The following is an 18,550-nucleotide window of genomic DNA, read 5'->3' as shown; positions in this document are numbered from 1 at the left end:
AAACGGCAAATAATTAAAAATTAAGAAACCACATATAGTTGGTGGGTAGATAATTTTTTAAATTATGCTAACTCGCAAACTAGAGAGCTAGCTAAACTTAAATAGCCAAAAACTTACCACTTCCACACGGATAGGGAGGATAACTATTAACTATTATATCAAGGCGAGGGCCTCAAACTAGTGTCCTGCGGGCCACATTTGGCCCGCGGGCCGCGTGTTTGAGACCCCTGCTGTATGTTATCATGTACCCAGAAAAAAATATTACGTTTGATTAATGTTCATGTTAAAGGTTAAATAACTGTTAATAGTTATCCTCCCTATCCGTGTGGAAGTGGTAAGTTTTTGGCTTTTTTAAGTTTAAAGGAAATAACTTGAAGGCTACCGTTTAGGTCGCTAGCTCTCTAGTTTGCGAGTTAGCATGTGTCTCAAGACCCTGCAGTTGCGCAATATGTTGTAAATAAAAAGAGTATAAATGTGACTATAGTCGTGTTTTGTCATGTCTACAGGGCTCTAATAATGCTTTGTTCATTTTAATCTGAAAAAAATAATTTGTCTACCCACTAACTATATGTGGTTTCTTAAGTTTTTTATTAATTGCCATTTTATTAATATTATTATATTTATTTATTTATTACTGATTGATTGATTTTCTTTATTCTTGATTTGTTTATTTATTTTTCATCTTATTTTGTGTAGAAAAATAAAAAGTAAGATATTTGAGAACAGTGGAATGTTTTATCAGAGCTTTTATTGTAGAAAATTGGAACCAAAACGAAGTTAAAAAAAAAAAATGTTTTTAATAAATGCCTTTTTTGGTTTTTTTTTTTTTGGCCCCCAAGTAAATTGAGTTTGAGACCCCTGCTGTTAGGGAAATTATCATGGTTTTGGTGTCAATCAACAATCTAAATTGGTAAGCGTCTTTCTGCGTCAGGTTTGTGTTAAGTACTGTCATGTCGGAGCAGCTGTTCCATCTTTTAATTGGATGACAAATGACTATAAATAAGCACATTGCATGGATTAAAAGTAGTAATTTAGTCATGGATTCAGTTTTTATTTGCCATTGATGTTGATTGTTGCACATCACGGGGTGCAGATTGTTTTGTTTATTTATGTAAACCTGTTTGAGTGGCTCATCAAGTTTTTTCTTTTTTTTTTTTCAACCCCACCCGCCCACCCCAAGCTGTGTCATTCTTCATTCTTTGTATGTTAACTGCTGAGCAGGAAGGCAGGGTGTGGTGGGTCGGACAGGGGCAGTAATAGAAATCTGTAAAGGGTTTAGAAGACGTACAACGTCGGGGGGGACAATTTGCTGGAGTAGAGCTTGGGCAAACGCACCGTCGCCATAGCAACAGTTTGATCGAGCTGTGGCTGTTGGTGACTGAGTGGACAGGTTGCGCTGATGACCTGAGGGTGGATGGGGTTGGGGGCGGCGGGGGTGGGTGGGTTTGTGGTGCTTAGATCAGACTGACTCGCTCCCTCACTTTCTCTAATTCTCTCCGCCATCTGCACCCCTAAGAGCCACTTTGATTGGATTAGCCGTGAATTAATGAGACAGGCTTGAAGACCAGCCTCTGTTGTGGAAATCTCTTATCATATCTTAATGCACCCCTTTTTTTGTGTCAGCGTTGTGTGTGCCTGCGTGTCGCGAAAATCAAAGTGTTCACTTGCAGGACACGACTGTAATCTGATTAGCAGGGACATTTATTGAATCACTGCATGGAATTCCCAAATACACAAAGTCGTCATCGGCAACCTGTGGCTCATTGCTGATTGTGCAACGTGTGTCCCCCCTGTCTGTTTTTGCCCCCCCCCGCCCCATTGAGCTCTGCATTCAAATTCAACAAGTGCCTGGTTTAAGCTAAATCAACCGAGTTATATATTTGTATGGATTTGGAAAAAAAAAAACTACTCTCGGGCGGCACGGTGGTCTAGTGGTTAGCGCGCAGACCTCACAGCTAGGAGACCAGGGTTCAATTCCACCCTCTGCCATCTCTGTGTGGAGTTTGCATGTTCTCCCCGTACATGCGTGGGTTTTTTCTCCGGGTACTCCGGTTTCCTCCCACATTCCAAAAACATTCATTCATTCATTTTCTACCGCTTTTCCTCACGAGGGTCGCGGGGGTTGCTGGAGCCTATCCCAGCTGTCTTTGGGCGAGAGGCGGGGTACACCCTGGACTGGTCGCCAGCCAATCACAGGGCACATATAGACAAACAACCATTCACACTCACATTCATATCTATGGACAATTTTGGAGTCGCCAATTAACCTAGCATGTTTTTGGAATGTGGGAGGAAACCGGAGTACCCGGAGAAAACCCACGCATGCACGGGGAGAACATGCAAACTCCACACAGAGATGGCCGAGGGTGGAATTGAACCCTGATCTCCTAGCTGTGCAGCCCTGGTTCAGTATATTTTTCATCAAAATAGTAGTCTTGCTAAAATGTTGTGTTGCTGCTGGATGTTCACAGTATTCGAGTGATACTGTCGTGGGGGTGCTGGAGCCTATCCCAGTAGTCTTCGGGCCAGAGAGGCGGGGTATACCCTGGACCGGTCGCCAGCCAATCACAGGGCACATATAGACAAACAACCATTCACACTCACATTCATACCTATGGACAATTTGGAGTCGCTAATTAACCTAGCATGTTTTTGGAATGTGGGAGGCAACCGGAAAACCACGCATGCATGGGGAGAACATGCAAACTCCACACAGAGATGGCTGAGTGTGGAATTGAACCCTGGTCTCCTAGCTGTGAGGTCTGCGCGCTAACCGCTCGACCGCCGTGCCGCCCCATTCCAAAAACATGCTAGGTTAATTAGCGACTCCAAATTGTCCATAGGTATGAATGTGAGTGTGAATGGTTGTTTGTCTATATGTGCCCTGTGATTGGCTGGCCACCAGTCCAGGGTGTACCCCGCCTCTCGCCCGAAGACAGCTGGGATAGGCTCCAGCACCCCCACCCTGCGACCCTCGTGAGGAAAAAGCGGCAGAAAATGAATGAATGAAAACTACTCTCTTCAAACTGTTCTTCTTCCTGCAAACTTTGGAAAGCTCTCACTTGGGTTTTGTTATTTAGTTGGCACCAATGTAAAGCAACCTTGAAGAATAGACTGTTTTACACTTGATGACTTAAACATTCCCCCTGCCTCCCACCGCCGTAGAGAGCGCCTCATCCTGTCCTCTTCAATCAAGCCTAAACCAGCAGAAAGTCCGCACATTTTTTTTTAATAATGGCACCACAGGAATAGCCCCATGTTGTCCCCCCCCAGCGTCTGAAATTAATAGCTTACATAGTGTTTATTGTTGTAAGTTTCTACTTAGCGTGAGATGGAAGGGATCAGGTGGGGGGATGGCATTGTTTGGTTTGGGAAGTATTCTGTCGGTCGCGTAGCAACAGGCTCCTGGAAACGGGAGTGGACAGTGTTGCCACTAGCAACGGTTGTTGCTCTGCAAACAATGTGAGCCAGTGCAAACACGAGCCAAGACTGTGAGCTCCTGCATTTAATTGAACATCTGTATGTGTTTTTCCCCTCTGATTGAGTCCTGTTAGAGTTTCAACTTGTCGGACGGCTCATGTTTAACTCTTGTCTATGTTGTTCACATTAGAGCAGGGGTCTCAAACTCAATTTACCTGGGGGCCACTGGAGCCAAAAAAAACCCAAAACATTTATTAACAACAGAAAAATCAATAAACTTTGCTGTGGTTCCGATTTTATACAAGAAAAGCTCTGATAAAACATTCCATTCTTCTCAAATATCTTATTTTTTGTTTTTATACACAAAATAAGATGAAAAATAAATAAACAAATCAAGAATAAAGAAAATCAATCAGTAATAAATAAATATAATAATTATAATAATAATAAAACAGCAAATAATAATTTGATTTGATTAATATTCATGTTAAATGTTAAATAACTGTTCTCCTCCCTGTCCGTGTGGAAGTGGTAAGTTTTTGGCTATTTAAGTTTAAAGGAAATAACTTGAAGGCTACCGTTTAGGTCGCTTAGCTCTCTAGTTTGCGAGTTAGCATGTGTCTCAAGACCCTGCAGTTGCGCAATATGTTGTAAATAAAAAGAGTATAAATGTGACTATAGTCGTGTTTTGTCATGTCTACAGGGCTCTAATAATGCTTTGTTCATTTTAATCTGAAAAAAATAATTTGTCTACCCACCAACTATATGTGGTTTCTTAAGTTTTTATTTTTTGCCGTTTTATTATTATTATTATTATATTTATTACTGATTGATTGATTTTCTTTATTCTTGATTTGTTTATTTATTTTTCATCTTATTTTGTGTAGAAAAATAAAAAGTAAGATATTTGAGAACAGTGTAATGTTTTATCAGAGCTTTTCTTGTAGAAAATTGGAACCAAAGCAAAGTTTTTAAAATTTTTTTGTTTTTAATAATGCGTTTTTTTTTTTTTTTTTTGAAAACCTGATGCGGCCCAGTCTCACCCAGACCCTAGCTCCAGTGGCCCCCCCAAGTAAATTCAGTTTGATTTTTCTTTTTCAAACACAATCATTTGGCACACTTTATTATACCTATTAATGCCAGCACTTTTAAAAATATTTTATTCAGTGAATGCTTTTAAGAAGCTTTGGGACTTTAGTGACAAATCAAAAAGACCAATCTGAAGCTAAATAATGGAGACGTTTGTTGCAAGCGTATTTCCAACTTGGCTGGCACCTCTTTGACAAATTCCTATCCTTGGAATGACGCTGGAGCAGTGTAGCAGTAGCTACAGCGTTATGATAATATTATAAATTATCATATATAGGACACTCACATGAAGGTACTACTTTCAAACGGTTGTATTGTCATTGTTTGCAGATTGACTTGCAGCCATTGCGACATTAGTATCAGTATATTAGTCATGGTTTGGTCTTGCGGAAAAGCCCGTTGCGGCACACCCACATGTATTGTTTTTTTTCGGTCTTGAAGAAGACAGTACTTCCCCTCTGCTCACTGGTGACTGTTTGAAACGTCTCTGCAATGATTCTGTCCACCTCATTTTGTTTTAATATGATAGTTTCGCCAGTGTTTGTTGGGCAGAAGTAACCAAAAACCATTGTGCAACCATTGATGTGTAGTCATAATGTTACATGACATTTTTATATGATTTGACGGTGAGATTGATAGTCACATCAGACACTCTAAAGACACCCACAGTGTGAGATTGAAGTGTGAATTGCTTATTTACAAATTACGTTTTGTGGCTAAGCAATATCGGCTACACAGTCAGGAGATCGGGAAGACTTGAGTTCGATTCTAGGTTAATTGGCGACTCCAAATTGTGCATTGGTATGAATGTGAGTGTATGCATGTTTTTTGGAATGTGGGAGGAAACTGGAATACCCGGAGAAAAGAAAGAAAAAAAAACATGCAAACTCCGCACAGAGATGACCGAGAGTGGAATCGAACTCCGGTCTCCTAGGTGTGTGGCCTGGATGGATGGATGGATGTTTTTTTTAGTGATTTAGTGATCAGTGATTTTTACAGCTTTCAACCACATGTTTAATATTTTTTTCCTGCACCCAGCATAGCTTAACTGCATCAAATGAAAGTTAAGACCAAAAATGTATTGCAAGAAAAAAACACTACTTCATTTATTTCACTAATTTGTGTTTCAAACAAATGAACAAGAAAAATGAATTATTGTAAAGTTGCCATTTTTGTAACCTTCTAAAACAGGGGTCTCAAACTCAATTTACTTGGGGGTCACTGGAGCTCGGGTCTGGGTGAGACTGGGCCGCATCAGGTTTTCAAAAAAAAAAACCTCATTTATTAAAAACAAAAAAAATTTAAAAAACTTTGCTTTGGTTCCAATTTTCTACAAGAAAAGCTCTGATAAAACATTCCACTGTTCTCAAATATCTTACTTTTTATTTTTCTACACAAAATAAGATGAAAAATAAATAAACAAATCAAGAATAAAGAAAATCAATCAATCAGTAATCATAAATATAATAATAATAATAAAACGGCAAATCATAAAAACTTAAGAAACCACATGTAGTTGGTGTGTAGACAAATTATTTTTTTTCAGATTAAAATGAACAAAGCATTATTAGAGCCCTGTAGACATGACAAAACACGACTATAGTCACATTTATACTCTTTATTTACAACATATTGCGCAACTGCAGGGTCTTGAGACACATGCTAACTGGCAAACTAGAGAGCTAGCGACCTAAACGGTAGCCTCCAAATTATTTCCTTTAAACTTAAAAAAGCCAAAAGCTTACCACTTCCACACGGAGAGGGAGGATAACTATTAACAGTTATTTAACCTTTAACATGAACATTAATCAAACGTAATAATTTTTTCTGGGTACATGATACCATACAGCATCCATATCAAACTTGCGCGGGCCACACTAACATTAAACTTTCATATCAAGGCGGGGGCCTCAAACTAGTGTCCTGCGGGCCACATTTGGCCCGCGGGCCGCGTGTTTGAGACCCCTGACCTAAACGGTAGCCTTCAAGTTATTTCCTTTTAAACTTAAAAAAAGCCAAAAACTTACCACTTCCACACGGATAGGGAGGATAACTATTAACAGTTATTTAACCTTTAACATGAACATTAATCAAACGTAATAATTTTTTCTGGGTACATGATACCATACAGCATCCATATCAAACTTGCGCGGGCCGCACTAACATTAAACTTTCATATCAAGGTGGGGGCCTCAAACTAGTGTCCTGTGGGCCACATTTGGCCCACGGGCCGCGTGTTTGAGACCCCTGACCTAAACGGTAGCCTTCAAGTTATTTCCTTTAAACTTAAAAAAAGCCAAAAACTTACCACTTCCACACGGATAGGGAGGATAACTATTAACAGTTATTTAACCTTTAACATGAACATGAATCAAACGTAATAATTTTTTCTGGGTACATGATACCATACAGCATCCATATCAAACTTGTGCGGGCCGCACTAACATTAAACTTTCATATCGAGGCGGGGGCCTCAAACTAGTGTCCTGTGGGCCACATTTGGCCCACGGGCCGCGTGTTTGAGACCCCTGTTCTAAAATATATACCAGTGAGGACACGCCGAAAGACTGTACATCTGATGCATTTGTTGATCTTCCGTCTTATATGTACTTTATGCTTTTTGCTTTCATTTTGAACAATGTGGTGTTTGCATTTGATGCAGTACCAAACACCTGTTGCTTTTAGATGATACATTACCACAATTTACTCTAAGTGTAGTAATGGCTTGAGTTTGTGATGTTCTTCTCCTATCTGTCTATACTCTCCCCATTGTCCAGCTGGATTTCTGTCTTTTAATACTGCTCATTAAGTGAAAGCATCCCACCCCCACCCCCGTGAACATGGCCACATCTCCTTATATTCCTCCCCCACTCATCTCTTTGCAGTCGTACTCCAAAGTTCTTGTGCAAGGGAGGCGGACATTGGCGGATGGGGGAAGGGGTGAACGGGGAGGAGGGAGGAGAGGGTTTGAGTTGGGGGTGGTTGTCATGGATTCCTCACCATGGCAACCAAAATACGTTTGCAAAGCATTGAGGAATGTCCTCACATCAGCTGGATTACTTGGGCCCTCAGAGAGTAGTTTTCGTTCGAAAATGTGCTGGATATTATCAGGACCCTTGCAGAGGTCGGAGACCTGTTGTTATTTTATTTTTCATTCTTTTCATTTCTCTTTTTCTAAGACAAAGTTTCCCCCCCACACACACACTTTCCCGCGTCAGTAGGTTGTTCTCATAGCCCAACTTGCTTACACTAAAACCCATTTAGCTTTTTTTTGACTGAGCCTTTGTGTCATTGTATTTTCTGCAGATTTAGATTATTAGAAGATTATAAGAAGACTTTTACTGTAACATACTTGCCACATTTATTCGCCCGTGCCTTTCACACAGTACGCACTGGCGACGTAGCACCACATAATTCTCTAATCCAGGGGTCTCAAACACGCGGCCCGAGTCTGCACTGTACGCCGCTCATAGAAATACTCCACTCAGCAAAGAATAATCACATATTGATTTTGCAGATGTCTTTTGCTTATGTCAGGGGTGTCCAAAGTGCAGCCCGGGGGCCTTTTTGGGTTTTTTTTTTGGCACACAGCGAAAAAAAAGTGGAAAAATCTGCAACTTTACAAGAATAAAGTCAAAATATAAATACAATAAATAAATAAAAATAGAAATACAATTGTAAGCTAACAAGAAAAAGTTGCAATTGTATGAGAATCACGTCATGCTATAATAAGGAAAAGTAATGTCATTGTAGGATCATAAATTTGAAATATTAAAGGCATAGTTTTTTAAAGTCAGATTCTAAAAAAACAAACCAAAGTTATAATTTTGGAAAAATTAGTTTGTGGGAAAAAGTTATAATGCGACGAGAGTGAAGGTGAAATATAATGCCAATAAAGTCATAATTATGACGATTGTTGAATTAGAAAAACAAAACATTTCAGAAATGAAAAAAGAAATTGTAATTTTACAAGAATAAAGTCGAAATATAAATACAATAAATATATATAAATAAATAAAAATAGAAATACAATTGTAAGCTAACAAGAAAAAGTTGCGATTGTATGAGAATAACATCATGCTATAATAAGGAAAAGTAATGTCATTGTAGGAGCATAAATTTGAAATATTAAAGACATAGTTTTTTAAAAGTCATATTCTAAAAAAACAAACAAAACAACAACCAAAGTTATAATTTTGGAGAATTAGTTTGTGGGAAAAAGTTATAATGCTACGAGAATGACGGTGAAATATAATGCCAATAAAGTCATAATTATGAGATGACAATTGAAATAGAAAAACAAAAAAAAATGTTGTAATTTTATTAGAATAAAGTAAATATATTAAGAGGAAAAAATGTATTCTAAGGAGAGAAAAAAAGTCATAATTTTACAGGAATAAAATTGTGATTTTATGACAAAAATAAAGCTGAAATATTTGGAAGATTGCGTTGGCTAAGTTATATTATGGCAATAAAATCATTATATTACAAGTTGAAATATTTGGGATGTGAGTGTGAATGGTTGTTTGTCTATATGTGTCCTGTGATTGGCTGGCCACCAGTCCAGGATGTACCCCGCCTCTCGCCCGAAGACAGCTGGGATAGGTTCCAGCACCCCCACGGTAGAAAATGAATGAATGAATGAATAAATATATATAAATAAATGTGTTTGGTTTTTTTTTTGGAAAACCTGATACGGCCCAGCCTTGCCCAGACCCTAGCTCCAGTGCCCCCCCCCCAGGTAAATTGAGTTTGAGACCCCTTGTTCTAATGTATTTCTCTTCTCTTTGCTTCTTCCTGTCATCCCAACAAACCAGCATGCAGAGCTCAGAGGGCGGGTCCGACACTTCGCCCAGCGTGGCGGCGCTGCGGACGTCATCATCAGCCCAGGCCCCTGTGGTACAGCCTGTCCCAGCCTCCCAGCAGGTAGGGGTGCTGACAAGAGCCAGCTGCCTTCCGCTGGACTACTGCAATTTTATTTTGGAAACCAGAGCGGAACATTTAGTGCAGTGAAATGACCCCAGTTTTTGTAGGATTTGGTTTTGGTAGAAAATTTTCCTCAGTTTTCATACAATATTGCATGTAACAAATTTTCCTTTGTACTGTATCATTCCACGATATCGAGGGCCGTGCATTTATATATTTGGTGAGACTGAGTAACCCTCCATGGAAAAGGTTTTGAGTGGCAACAATATGATAAATAAGATGAAAAACACTTGAATTTAATCTCGGCAGGATGTATAGGAAGTCTGCATCAAGAATAATTTCCATCCATTTGCTGTTTATTATTATAATTATGTAATTAATAATATAATTATAATATATATAATTATAATTATAATATAATTATAATATAATTAATTATTATGTTTGTTATTTATAATTATTTAGTCGTTTTTCTCGATGTAAAACTAGTTAGTTTAAATATAATAATAATAATAAAACGGCAAATAATAAAAATTAAGAAACCACATATAGTTGGTGGGTAGACAAATTATTTTTTTTCAGATTAAAATGAACAAAGCATTATTAGAGCCCTGTCGACATGACAAAACACGACTATAGTCACATTTATACTCTTTTTATTTACAACATATTGCGCAACTGCAGGGTCTTGAGACACATGCTAACTCGCAAACTAGAGAGCTAGCGACCTAAACGGTAGCCTTCAAGTTATTTCCTTTAAACTTAAATAGCCCAAAACTTACCACTTCCACACGGATAGGGAGGATAACTATTAACAGTTATTTAACCTTTAACATGAACATTAATCAAACGTAATAATTTTTTCTGGGTACATGATACCATACAGCATCCATATCAAACTTGCGCGGGCCGCACTAACATTAAACTTTGATATCAAGACGGGGGCCTCAAACTAGTGTTCTGTGGGCCACATTTGGCCCGCTGGCCGCGTGTTTGAGATTGCGCAACTGCAGGGTCTTGAGACACATGCTAACTCGCAAACTAGAGATCTAGCATCCTAAATGGTAGCCTTCAAGTTATTTCCTTTAAATTTAAATAGCCAAAAACGTACCACTTCCACACGGATAGGGAGGATAACTATTAACAGTTATTTAACCTTTAACATGAACATTAATCAAACGTAATAATTTTTTCTGGGTACATGATACCATACAGCATCCATATCAAACTTGCGCGGGCCGCACTAACATTAAACTTTCATATCAAGGTGGGGGGCCTCAAACTAGCGTCCTGCGGGCCACATTTGCCCCGCTGGCCGCGTGTTTGAGATTGCGCAACTGCAGGGTCTTGAGACACATGCTAACTCGCAAACTAGAGATCTAGCATCCTAAACGGTAGCCTCCAAGTTATTTCCTTTCAACTTAAATAGCCAAAAACTTACCACTTCCACACGGATAGGGAGGATAACTATTAACAGTTATTTAACCTTTAACATGAACATTAATTAAACGTAATAATTTTTTCTGGGTACATGATACCATACAGCATCCATATCAAACTTGCGCGGGCCGCACTAACATTAAACTTTGATATCAAGACGGGGGCCTCAAACTAGTGTTCTGTGGGCCACATTTGGCCCGCTGGCCGCGTGTTTGAGATTGCGCAACTGCAGGGTCTTGAGACACATGCTAACTCGCAAACTAGAGATCTAGCATCCTAAACAGTAGCCTCCAAGTTATTTCCTTTAAACTTAAATAGCCAAAAACATACCACTTCCACACGGATAGGGAGGATATCTATTAACAGTTATTTAACCTTTAACATGACCATTAATCAAACGTAATAATTTTTTTCTGGGTACATGATACCATACAGCATCCATATCAAACTTGCGCGGGCCGCACTAACATTAAACTTTCATATCAAGGCGGGGGCCTCAAACTAGTTTCACATGTGGTCCGCAGGCCACGTGTTATAGACCCTTGGATTAGAGAATTATGTATAAATATTATAGAAAAATGTGGCAAATTTGTGGGATCTCTGTGCAAAAGAGGCTACTGATTATTTGCTATTTATTACATGTTAGCTTAGCGATTTCTTGTCAGCAAAGGATCGGCCTACGTCGGCGGTTTCGTGGGCCACGTGTGTGATTACACATGCATAACCTTGTAATGGAGTTATGTCTTGTATCTACACAGAGGGTGCTGGTACAAGCCGCAGGCTCAGTTCAGAAGGGTGGACAAGTACAGCAGCTTTCAGTATCCAGGGCTCAACAGGTGCCTCAGCAGGTACACAGTACTGTGCCATACATCTAGTACAGTGCTGTGAACATAGTCCTTAAGCTTCTGTTACTGACCTGCACTTTCTTACTTGGCAAAAACTACAAGAAAATTGCATTATTTCTGTAAATGAATTCAGTCAAGGCATCGCAAAATATGACACTATTTGATGCTTGCATGTCAAATTGCGGTCATAATTTACATTTGAGTTAAACAATAACAGACTGTGATAGTTAAGGTAGTACTTGTATATTGTTTTGATTATGAACTAGTCAATCAGTAACTGAAAGCTGCTGATTCAAAGCTGAGTTCATTCTCCAGCTTCCTATGCTTCCTTAAGTGTCTTTCTCTGGCTGAGCCTGGCACACTGCCTGCATCTTTGCTTCTTATTAAGTACCCACATGGTTTCTTGGGAACCAAAAGGGGGGATATTTCAAGTGTTTGGAATGAGGAGGACCTCGGCATGCCGGCTGCACAATTCTATTGCATTCACTTTTTTTTTTGTTGTTGTTGATTGACACTAAACTTAACGCATCAATCCGCATCTTTGTACAAGGTTTCCAAATTACCGTAATTTCCGGACTATAGAGCGCACCTGATTATAAGCCTCACCCACTACATTTCACTATACACATTTCACATTTCACACTACAATCGAGGAAAATCGATTTTGTACATACACAAGCCGCACCTGTATATAAGCCGCATGTGCCCGCATTAAAGCATGTAAACATATTTACAAAGAAAGACGGTACACAGAGAGAGTTTTCAAAGTTTTAATAATATAACTTAACAATAATAATAATATAACTTTCTTCACAAACGGTGCCTGTGTGGTAACAACACGCTAGCAACACAATAGCAACACAGTATAACAGGTCTGGTTAAAGAACAGACTGGTAAAAAATCACGGTAAGCCGTCTTCATCTCACCATCGATTCGTTTATGCCAAGTTTACGTGCAGCAGCTCTGTTTCCTTCTTTATCGGAAATGCGAAAAAGTTGAAATCTATTTTTTTTAACTCATATTGGTTGAGTGTTAAGTCGATGAGTGATGAGTTTAGCAGCTCTGTTTCCTTCTTTATCGGAAATGCGAAAAAGTTGAAATCTATTTTTTTAACTCATATTGGTTGAGTGTTAAGTCGATGAGTGATGAGTTTAGCAGCTCTGTTTCCTTCATCGGAAATGCAAAGTTGAAATCTATTTTTTTTAAACTCGTATTGGTTGAGTGTTAAGTCAATGAGTGATGAGTTTAGCAGCTCTGTTTCCTTCTTTATCGGAAATGCGAAAAAGTTGAAATCTATTTTTTTTAACTCATATTTTTTGAGTGTTAAGTCGATGAGTGATGAGTTTAGCAGCTCTGTTTCCTTCTTTATCGGAAATGCAAAGTTGAAATCTATTTTTTTAACTCGTATTGGTTGAGTGTCAAGTCGATGAGTGATGAGTTTAGCAGCTCTGTTTCCTTCTTTATCGGAAATGCAAAGTTGAAATACATTTTTTTTAACTCTTATTGGTTGAGTGTTAAGTCGATGAGTGATGAGTTTAGCAACTCTGTTTCCTTCTTTATCGGAAATGCAAAGTTGAAATCTATTTTTTTAACTCGTATTGGTTGAGTGTTAAGTCGATGAGTGATGAGTTTAGCAGCTCTGTTTCCTTCTTTATCGGAAATGCAAAGTTGAAATCTATTTTTTTTTAAACTTGTATTGGTTGAGTGTTAAGTCGATGAGTGATGAGTTTAGCAGCTCTGTTTCCTTCTTTATCGGAAATGCAAAGTTGAAATCTATTTTTTTTAAAACTTGTATTGGTTGAGTGTTAAGTCGATGAGTGATGAGTTTAGCAGCTCTGTTTCCTTCTTTATCGGAAATGCAAAGTTGAAATCTAGTTTTTTTAACTCGTATTGGTTGAGTGTTAAGTCGATGAGTGATGAGTTTAGCGGCTCTGTTTCCTTCTTTATCGGAAATGCAAAGTTGAAATCTATTTTTTTAAACTCGTATCGGTTGAGTGTTAAGTCGATGAGTGATGAGTTTAGCGGCTCTGTTTCCTTCTCTATCGGAAATGCAAAGTTGAAATAAATTTTTTTAACTCATATTGGTTGAGTGTTAAGTCGATGAGTGATGAGTTTAGCAGCTCTGTTTCCTTCTTTATCGGAAATGCAAAGTTGAAATAATTTATTTTTAACTCGTATTGGTTGAGTGTTAAGTCGATGAGTGATGAGTTTAGCGTCTCTGTTTCCTTCTTTATCGGAAATGCAAAGTTGAAATAATTTTTTTTAACTCGTATTGGTTGAGTGTTAAGTCGATGAGTGATGAGTTTAGCGTCTCTGTTTCCTTCTTTATCGGAAATGCAAAGTTGAAATCTATTTTTTTAAACTGCAGTCTTCCTCGACGCATATATTCCACCGGTCTTAATCTTACCTTTTCTACTCGAGAGCCCCCTGGCGGCCGTTAGAAAAATTACATAAATTTAGCCGCATCACTGAATAAGCCGCAGGGTTGAACGTTTGGGGGGAAAAAAGTAGCAGTTTATAGTCCGGAATTTACGGTAGCTCCTTTTGCATGCGATCCCGAAAGCCAACAACCGGGAACGATGGGGGAAAGCTGTGCCTGCTGTTTGCAATGAAACTTGCCGTCATAGCATTTGGCCATGCATGGATTTGATCTTATTTGCTTCATTTGCTGCTTCATCCGTCTGCGAGGAGACAACATTTATTCTGTGTTGCATCACAGTATAATTGTGACATATGTGATGCCTTTATCAAATGGTCAAATTTGTCTGTTTTTTTTTTTGTGAGAAAGCCACTAATACAATACTTAACCACCTGTTCTTTTAATATGAGATGGTGCAAAAACAAACTTATTATTACCGTCACTATTCTTTTCCCTTCACACATCTACACCAGGCAGTTTGCAATGTGTCTTCTATAACAGTGTTTTTCAACCTTTTTTGAGCCACGGCACGTTTTTTTTACATTGGAAAAATCTTGTGGCACACCACTAACCAAAAATGTTCCAAAATGTCACCACGACCTCACACGTGCATCAATAAGTCTATCGGAGGAACAAGGTAGGTGTTGCCACACGGACCAATATTACATTGCTATGCTAGTCTTTACACCACAGACACTCCACAGTAGCCACGTTTTTACATGACCACTTTTTCTCTTTCCGAATGACCTTTCGGGAAACAATGGTATCCATGGAAAGGAATATTCCAATCTCTTGTCTACATGCATTGTAAAAATCAAACAGAATAGTCAATAGGGCATGCCCAGTAAAACGTAAACATCAACATCACGTGATACCGGCTTCTTTCACTTGTTGGAATAACTCCGTATTGCCAGTTTTTCGTCTGTCCAGTCTTGAAATTTAGTTTGAATCAAAAACAAACTTTGCTTAGCAGTCCAATGCCGATTGCTGGCCTCCATTTTTAAAAGTGAAGAACGTCTGGATCTGCGTGTTACGTCATATCTGAGCATGAACTGAAAGAACGCACCCGGGATAAATTTAAACAGGAAAAGATCAAATTCAATCTTGCTAATATTTTATAATTAAACTCAGGACATGTTTTATATAGATATACAATAAACCTCGGATATATCGGACTCGGATATATTGGAAATTCGCTCACAACGGACAGATAAAAAAGAACAAATTTTCCTGTAATGTGTTTCCAATAAAAATTCATTGCAAATTTTTTATAACGGATTTCGCCTATTTCGGACAAAATCTCCAGTCCCGTTCCAATGCATTTCCATTAAATTTCCCTCGCATATATCGGATGGCCGCATCGTGGCGCTCCAATTCGCCGAATCGTGACAGGCCGCTATACGACGTCATTTGCAGCGTTTGCAGCGTTGCCTGCGCGTCCAGGTACATCGGAAACATAGTCAAGGAAGTGCCTTTTTATAACGGATAAAATCCGATTTACGCATATACCGGATATAAATCCGATATATGCGTAAAAAGGACATTTTCCGGTATACGCATATAACGGATTTCGCTTATATCGAACAAAACCAGTGGGAACAATTGAATCTGATATATCCGAGGTTTACTGTATACGTGGCTAAAAAAAAAATAGGTTTAAAATTGCCCTGCTTTGATTTTGTGTTCATTCTTTGTAGGTGCAGCAATCACAGCATGTGTATCCATCCCAGGTGCACTATGTAGGGGAAGGCGGAGAGGCGGTTTACACTAACGGAACAATGTGAGCAATGTTCTACAAAGTACATTTCCATTGCCTTGAAGTATCTTATCTCCATATTTATCTCTAGTGTCTGTGTTACCGTGACATTGTGGTTTTCTAAAGCCTGCTGTGACGTAGCTCGGACCCGGCCACCTAAAAATTCTAGCTATACAATTTCATTTGGAAGAGTGTTCTCTCGCTACATGCTAACCACAGTGATCCCTCACAGTCGCACGGCCTACTACAACCCAGACGCTCAGTTGTACGGTCAGAACAGTGGGGGATCGTACTTTGACTCGCAGGCCGGTGGCGCTCACGTTGCCACGGTGGTGTCCTCCGCCAGCGGCGGTGTGCCGCCGCATAGCATGGTGGGCATCGCCATGGACGTAAGCAGCAGCCATATCATCTCCAGCGGCAGCACCTATTTGATCCACGGAGGGAACATGGAAGGAAGTCGCAACCATATATCTCACTCATCTCGCTCCTCTTCAGCCATGGTGAGAAACGCTCCTACTCATATCACAGTAATAATATACAAAAATGATAGTTATGTGAACCATGATTGACGAAGTTGGACGCTGAACTGGCCGGCCATTGCGTCACAGCGTAATTATGTGACAAAATACATGGTCTACTTTAGCCGCCACACTTTTTATTTCCCTTGACGACTCGACTAAACGGGCAGGCCGCAAAGCCACCATCATTCCTCTATTTGGCCGCTGGAGCTGGATGGAGTAACATGGCTCTAGGACAGGGGACTCAAACTCAATTTACTTTGGGGGCCACTGGAGCTAGGGTCTGGGTGAGACTGGGCCGCATCAGGTTTTCCAAAAAAAAAAAAAAAAAAAAAGCATTTATTAAAAACAGAAAAATGAATAAACTTTGCTTTGGTTCCGATTTTCTACAAGAAAAGCTCTGATAAAACATTCCACTGTTCTCAAATATCTTACTTTTTATTTGTTTTATTGGCATTTTTCTTTTTTTTTCTATTTCAACTGTCGTCTCATAATTATGACTTTATTGGCATTATATTTCACCTTCATTCTCGTCGCATTATAACTTTTTCCCACAAACAAATTTTCCAAAATTATAACTTTGGTTGTTGTTTTGTTTGTTTTTTAGTATATGACTTTTAAAAAACAATGTCTTTAATATTTCAAATTTATGCTACAATGACATTACTTTTCCTTATTATAGCATGACGTTATTCTCATACAATACAATACAATTTTTATTTTTCTACACAAAATAAGAAATAAGAAATAAAATAAATAAATAAATCAAGAATAAAGAAAATCAATCAGTAATAAATAAATATAATAATAATAATAAAACGGCAAATAATAAAAACTTAAGAAACCACATATAGTTGGTGGGTAGACAAATTATTTTTTTCAGATTAAAATGAACAAAGCATTATTAGAGCCCTGTAGACATGACAAAACACGACTATAGTCACATTTATACTTTTTTTTATTTACAACATATTGCGCAACTGCATTGTCTTGAGACACACGCTAACTCGCAAACTAGAGAGCTAGCGACCTAAACGGTAGCCTCCAAGTTATTTCCTTTAAACTTAAAAAAGGCAAAAACTTACCACTTCCACACGGATAGGGAGGATAACTATTAACAGTTATTTAACCTTTAACATGAACATTAATCAAACGTAATAATTTTTTCTGGGTACATGATACCATACAGCATCCATATCAAACTTGCGCAGGCCGCACTGAAATTAAACTTTCATATCAAGGCGGGGGGCCTCAAACTAGCGTCCTGCGGGCCACATTTGGCCCGCGGGCCACGTGTTTGAGATTGCGCAACTGCAGGGTCTTGAGACACATACTAACTCGCAAACGAGAGAGCTAGCGACCTAAACGGTAGCCTTCAAGTTATTTCCTTTAAACTTAAATAGCCAAAAACTTACCACTTCCACACGGATCGGGAGGATAACTATTAACAGTTATTTAACCTTTAACATGAACATTAATCAAACGTAATAATTTTTTTCTGGGTACATGATACCATATCAAACTTGCGCGGGCCGCACTAACATTAAACTTTCATATCAAGGCGGGGGCCTCAAACTAGTTTCCTGCGGGCCACATTTGGCCCGCGGGCCACGTGTTTGAGATTGCGCAACTGCAGGGTCTTGAGACACATGCTAACTCGCAAACTAGAGAGCTAGCGACCTAAACGGAAGCCTTCAAGTTATTTCCTTTAAACTTAAAAAGCCAAAAACTTACCACTTCCACACGGATAGGGAGGATAACTATTAACAGTTATTTAACATGAACATTAATCAAACGTAATAATTTTTTTCTGGGTACATGATACCATACAGCAACATTAAACTTTCATATCAAGGCGGGGGCCTCAAACTAGTGTCCTGCGGGCCACATTTGGCCCGCGGGCCGCCTGTTTGAGACCCCTGTTCTAGGACTTCCACCAAAAAGTCTCTAAAGTTCTGTAGAATCTCAACTGGCTACACTTACAGTGTAACTATCCAAGCGGCATAAAAGTAATACACTACACGCCATCAACAGACAAACTTTGCAGCCGCCACAGTCGGGGCATCCCGGCTCTGCAGCGAAGCGGGACCAAGAGAGCCCGTAGAATGGGGGACGCCGCCTTAAATAATTCAGACCC

The 18,550-nt window shown here is 39.1% G+C and overlaps 1 protein-coding gene across 5 annotated transcripts in view; it reads left to right on the top strand.

The window, feature by feature from the left end:
• rfx2 (regulatory factor X, 2 (influences HLA class II expression)) overlaps positions 1 to 18,550 on the top strand; it is a 48,219-nt gene that overhangs the window by 6,878 nt on the left and 22,791 nt on the right. For 3 of the 5 annotated variants that reach the window (XM_058072910.1, XM_058072907.1, XM_058072909.1), the window contains exons 2-5: positions 9,327 to 9,435; positions 11,634 to 11,723; positions 15,837 to 15,919; positions 16,128 to 16,395. In XM_058072910.1, coding sequence (XP_057928893.1) covers positions 9,328 to 9,435; positions 11,634 to 11,723; positions 15,837 to 15,919; positions 16,128 to 16,395 — 549 coding nt within the window. In that variant the 5' untranslated portion in view covers position 9,327. The remainder of the gene's footprint in view (positions 1 to 9,326; positions 9,436 to 11,633; positions 11,724 to 15,836; positions 15,920 to 16,127; positions 16,396 to 18,550) is intronic. The other 2 variants (XM_058072911.1, XM_058072912.1) reach the window with 1 other exon arrangement.

Source organism: Doryrhamphus excisus, chromosome 5 (assembly GCF_030265055.1).
Source record: "Doryrhamphus excisus isolate RoL2022-K1 chromosome 5, RoL_Dexc_1.0, whole genome shotgun sequence".
NCBI classification, from domain to species: Eukaryota; Metazoa; Chordata; class Actinopteri; order Syngnathiformes; family Syngnathidae; genus Doryrhamphus; species Doryrhamphus excisus.
This window is presented reverse-complemented; position numbering and strand designations above follow the sequence as displayed.